At 41.3% G+C, this 5,657-nt stretch overlaps 1 protein-coding gene across 1 annotated transcript in view; it reads left to right on the forward strand.

Annotated features, from left to right (window-relative positions):
- Positions 1 to 4,099, forward strand: part of htr1d (5-hydroxytryptamine (serotonin) receptor 1D, G protein-coupled) — a 25,020-nt gene extending 20,921 nt beyond the window's left edge. The window contains exon 2 of the mRNA XM_005925699.2: positions 1,997 to 4,099. Within this exon, the coding sequence (XP_005925761.1) occupies positions 2,889 to 4,046 (1,158 nt within the window). The 5' untranslated portion in view covers positions 1,997 to 2,888 and the 3' untranslated portion in view covers positions 4,047 to 4,099. The remainder of the gene's footprint in view (positions 1 to 1,996) is intronic.
- The last annotated feature ends 1,558 nt before the right edge of the window (positions 4,100 to 5,657 follow it).

Genomic DNA, 5,657 nt, shown 5'->3' on the forward strand with positions numbered 1-5,657 from the left:
AGGACTTCCACAGGGCTGCCCACAGGACAACTCAAGGGGGTTCCCAGCCACTTCGATAATGAACTATGTATTTGGACATATCTCCAGAATTGATTACGCTGCAACTTATATAATTCCACAATTTTATCAAAGCTTAAAAAACATTTAGTCCCACAGTCAAATAAATCTGATACATTAAGGATGCCTGCTTTACGCCACTGTAGCCAGTCAACCGATGTCCCTCCAATTAAAATTCTTTTATTCCCCCATAAGGTTGCCGAAGGTGATTTAATAAAGTCCCAGCGACCTGCCCTATGTAATTTACACCACAATGTCTTCGCGTTTGCAATTATAGGATGGGTAGTTTTATGACTGGTATCAAACAGCTCCCTCCAAGGAGAAATACCGCCATTAACTTCCGTCTCTATATGGGACCAGATGGGTTTAACTGGTGCAGTAGGTAACCAAGCTCTAAGTTGTTTCACGTTCATCACCCAATAATACCATTGGAAATTAGGCAATGAAAAACCTCCTTGTTTTACACTCGCTTGAAGTTTCCTAATACTTAAACGATGTGGTGAACTACCCCAAAGAAACTGCCGGATCAAAAAGTCTAGATCTTTGAAATACTTATCTAGAATGTGTAATGGAATATTAGATAAAATATAAAAGATCATGGGTGCAGTCATCATCTTAATACAACTAATTTTACCCCATATTGTGAGACGCACTCTGGACCATCTACCAAATTCCATTTTTATTCTTTCAATCATTGGCTCCATATTTGCTTGAACCATCTTAGTGTAATCCGAGGTAATTTGTATCCCTAAATACCTCAAACCATTCACGGACCACCGAAACTCCCACTGTTTAAATAAAGTATGGGGGCAGTGTCCTGACATAGGCATTACCTCTGATTTATCCCAGTTGACACGATACCCTCAAAGCAGCGTAAAGCTTTCTATACATTCTAATAGGGCTGGAATTGACTTCCCAGGCTGGGTCATAAGTAACAACATATCATCTGCATATAATAGAAGCTTATGTTGACTATTACCCATCGAAATTCCAAATATATTTACATTATTTCTCAGTTTTTGTGCCAGAGGCTCTATAGCAATTACAAAAAGACCGGGGCTAAGGGGACAACCCTGTCTTGTGGATCTCTGTAAAAGGAATAGGTCTGATATGAGCCCATTCGTCAATACTCGCGCTGAAGGCGAATCATATAATATCTTTATCCACCTAATAAAATTGTCACCAAAACCGAACTTTTCTAATGTCTTAAACAGATAATCCCACTCAACACAATCAAAAGCTTTTGCAGCATCCAGCGATAGGGCCACTGTTGGATATACTGAATCATATACATAATTTTGCAAATTAACCAACCGCCTAATATTATCTGAACCATAGCGGTTTGGAACAAAACCAGATTGGTCTGCATGAATTATTTTCGCCATTACTGCTTTTAATCGGCCCGCTAAGACCTTTGCCAAGATTTTTTGGTCAGAATTCAGCAAAGATATGGGGCGGTAACCACTTGGGTCTAAAGGGTCTTTCCCAGTTTTAAGGATAAATGTTATAAGTCCAGAGTGCATTGACTGAGGTAATGAGCCTACTTTGAACGCCTCATTATAAACATCGAGCAACAAGGGACTTAACATATCTTCAAATGCTCTATAGAAATCCAATGGTAACCCATCTAATCCTGGAGCTTTATTAAGTGGCATACTGTTAATTGCACGGGTAATCTTCTCCACTGTAATTGGAGCATCTATAATCTGCTGGTCAGTAGTAGAAAGCTGTGGCAGGTTTAAATCAGTAAAAAATGCTTCGAATTTCTGTTCATCTAAGCTACCTTGCGTAGAATAAAGATTATTGTAAAAGGCCCTGAATCCATCATTTATATGTCTAATAGAAGTTGAAATAACCCCATCTGATTGTCGTATGCCTGGGATATGGTTCATAGAGATACAACATTTCTAATCATTTTTCTCTCATTTGTCTCACCTAGGAAGAAAATGCCTCGGAAGAAGCTGGATGAAAATCTGACAAAACCTCGCAATCTTTACGGACTCTACAAGTGAACATCTGTCTAACAGGCGATGCTGTGAGAAGAGAGATATGGATGTTGAAGAATTACCCATGAGCTACATTTATAAGTTTTTCCTTGGTTTGATGCTGATCCTGTAACTGTAGTGCTTTGGCTTCCCAACATCATTCGAAATAGGGAGCAAAGCCAAGTTACAGTCAGAACCTGACTAAGCTTTCTTGTGGACTTCAGAAAAGATAAGGGAGAGAGAGAGAGCAAGCAAACCTTTGTATCTGTTGTCATCATCTTCCTACGCACAGTTCCCTGGTTTGCTTTATTGAAAAGGAGGAGCCCATTAAAGCATTTGATAGATAGGAAAAGCTTGGTCTGAAGGTGTGGTTGCTGGCTGGCTGCTGGTTGGAGATGAGATAAGAGCGTGGGGAAACGAGAGAGACAAGACGTGCCTTTCTGACGGGAGATGAATACAAATTAGGATTTTGCCCTCCTGCAGCTACACCAGTTAAGCGAATCAATACTGAAGTGGAGAAATGGTCAAATTCGTCTCTGATTCATGCCAACTAATCATCAGTATCATTAGTTCTAAACCAAAACTGTGGAATTAGTTGCTTGCTAACGGTTAATATGAAATAATTCTTTTGAATAAAAGGGTTGACGAATTAAGGAGAGATCCGTTTACAAATGCGGTTTCAAAAAAGTTAGAAAAAAGAACATTAAAAGACGGACTTCTGGTCAAAACCATCAGTGCCACACCATCATGGCCTTTTTCAGTGTTACACCTGAACTGATCCGTGTACAGTTGTAGATTATAGATATGAGACTGGATTCAAAGCAGGTTTAACAGAGTGGAGGCGCGATGGAGCTGGACAACAGCTCACTGGACTACTCCATTAGAAACTTCACAGAGATTCCTAACACCACTACAGCACCACCCTGGAGCGAGGCCACACTCCTCGGTTTCCAGGTCTCTCTGTCTGCTCTGTTAGCCATTGTCACCTTGGCTACTGTCCTTTCAAATGCCTTTGTCATCGCCACCATCTTTCTGACCAGGAAGCTCCACACACCTGCCAACTTCCTAATTGGCTCCCTCGCCGTCACAGACCTGTTGGTTTCCATTTTAGTCATGCCAATTAGCATCGTGTACACTGTCAGCAAGACCTGGTCGCTGGGGCAGATTGTTTGTGACATCTGGCTGTCATCTGATATCACATTCTGCACCGCCTCCATCTTGCACCTGTGTGTAATTGCGCTGGATCGCTATTGGGCTATCACGCACGCGCTGGAGTACTCAAAGCGCCGCACCATGCGCCGTGCAGGGATCATGGTTGGGGTGGTGTGGGTGATATCTATATCGATTTCCATGCCTCCACTTTTCTGGCGGCAGGCCAAAGCCCATGAGGAGCTTACAGAGTGTATGGTGAATACAGATCAGATCTCTTACACCCTATACTCCACCTTCGGCGCCTTCTACGTTCCCACAGTGCTTCTCATCATCCTCTACGGTCGGATTTACGTTGCAGCCCGCTCTCGCATTTTTAAGACACCGTCGTCGTCTGGGAAGCGTTTCACCACAGCGCAGCTAATCCAGACCTCTGCAGGGTCCTCTCTCTGTTCTCTTAATTCCTCCTCCCACCACGAAGCACACCTACACTCTGGCAATGCGGGAGGTGTGGGAGGAGGAGGGGGAGGGTCGCCTCTGTTCATGAACAGCGTGAAAGTCAAGCTGGCAGACAACGTGCTGGAGAGGAAACGTCTGTGTGCAGCACGGGAGAGGAAAGCAACCAAGACACTGGGCATCATCCTGGGCGCATTCATTGTCTGTTGGCTTCCCTTCTTTGTTGGCACGCTTGTCATGGCGATATGCAAAGAGTGCTGGTTTGATCCAGTGCTGTTTGACATCTTTACATGGCTGGGATACCTGAACTCCCTCATCAACCCTGTCATCTACACCGTCTTCAACGACGAATTCAAGCAGGCTTTCCAAAAGCTCATCAAATTCAGACGGTGCTCCTGAAAAAAAGACAAGCGTGGATTAAAACTGGCATATCCAGTGAAAAAAAATGGAGCGAAAAAGGCAAAACAAAAACAATAGATAATAGTCAGAGTGGAACTACTGTGCAAAAAATGTACCATCTTGATAAATGTGATTTTTTAAAAATACATTAAATATCTGTGCATAGACCTTTAGATACCTACAGTATTTCAATTATAAAGACTTGTGCATGCATCCTACAAAAAGGATCCCACCCCCCCCCCACCCCCCCCACCCCCACCTTTCCAGGACTTTGCGATGTGCCAGAATTCCCACACCTAAGACAAACTAAAAAAGAAGTTTGGGAAATCTATTTAATATGAGAGAGACATCATTGTTATTTCTTGGAGCAAGAAAAGCTTCTACACAGATAAGGACCAGAGTGACTGTTTGGAAGGAGCAAACTCTGAGCGACTGAATTCAATCGAGCCAAAAAAGAAAAGCCATGAAATGTATGTTGTCTTCATCTCTGTGTCACACTGTACGCTGCTTCTCCTATGTACTGTAAAGTTTCTGTGGAACAGTAAAGTACTTAGAAAGACTCCAACTTCTAAAGGCTCAGAAAAGCTTTGTCCATGTATGCAAATGTGCATTAAATGTGTCTGCTGGTGGTGGGAGCTCTGTGCGCGCGCATGTGAGTAAAGGTAGACGTGTTTGAAGAAGAAGTGAGGATTTTGAAAAGGAAACTGCATTTCAAGTCCAAATATTAATTCAGGTTTTTGTGATGGATTACACGTGCTTCATTTCCACCAAGGCATAATAGCTATAGTAGTCGTGCATGTATTTCCCCATTCATGTTTTAGAAACAAACAAATGAAAAACAGATCTGACATGTGATTTGACCATGACGAAACAGTAAAACGATAAAATAAAAAGATGACTAAAAAAAACAACTTTTTATGCACACTCAAAAGAAATTCTGCCCAAAATAATGACTTGAACTAATTTGGTTATAACTTTGCTACGAGTACAATGTAAAACGTTACATTTAATGGAATCTGGTTAAATGAAATTTACTAAATTGGTATACACTCAGTTTATACCAAAAACGTTTTCCTTAACAAATAAGCAGCATCAGCATCATTGCTTCATGTTAACTGAGTGAATAAAATTAAAAAGTGTAAAAAATTCAACAATGAGGGATTTCCTTGTTGATAGATGTGAAATTATGTGACTCTACAGTTTTATATTCTGTTTATTTTGTAATTTATTGATGAACACAAATACAGGCCTGATTTCCATGACTGATTTGCAAACTTTTAGAGAATCCCTGAGCTCCCTACCATGAGGAACAGCACAAGGTGGACAGACTGCTGGCTATACAAGTACATATTTGTGGTAGCTTCACTTTGTCTCTAGATCAGTCTGACAATGATTGGATGGATCGCCCAGCGTAATGGACAGTCTTTGAAGATATTATGCTGAACCACCAGCTCAGACCCTTAAAATGAATATATTATTTATGTGCAATTTATTTGTTTACATTTCCTGAGTGTGCTTTTTGATACTTCAGCTCATTGTGCAGCAGAGTAAGGCTCTCTTACTGCGAAATGTATTTTTAATGAAATGCTTCTTTTTTGTTGAGCTCAGCAA

Source organism: Haplochromis burtoni, unplaced genomic scaffold (genome assembly GCF_018398535.1).
Source record: "Haplochromis burtoni strain Fernald_Lab_line unplaced genomic scaffold, NCSU_Asbu1 Contig_86, whole genome shotgun sequence".
Taxonomy (NCBI): domain Eukaryota; kingdom Metazoa; phylum Chordata; class Actinopteri; order Cichliformes; family Cichlidae; genus Haplochromis; species Haplochromis burtoni.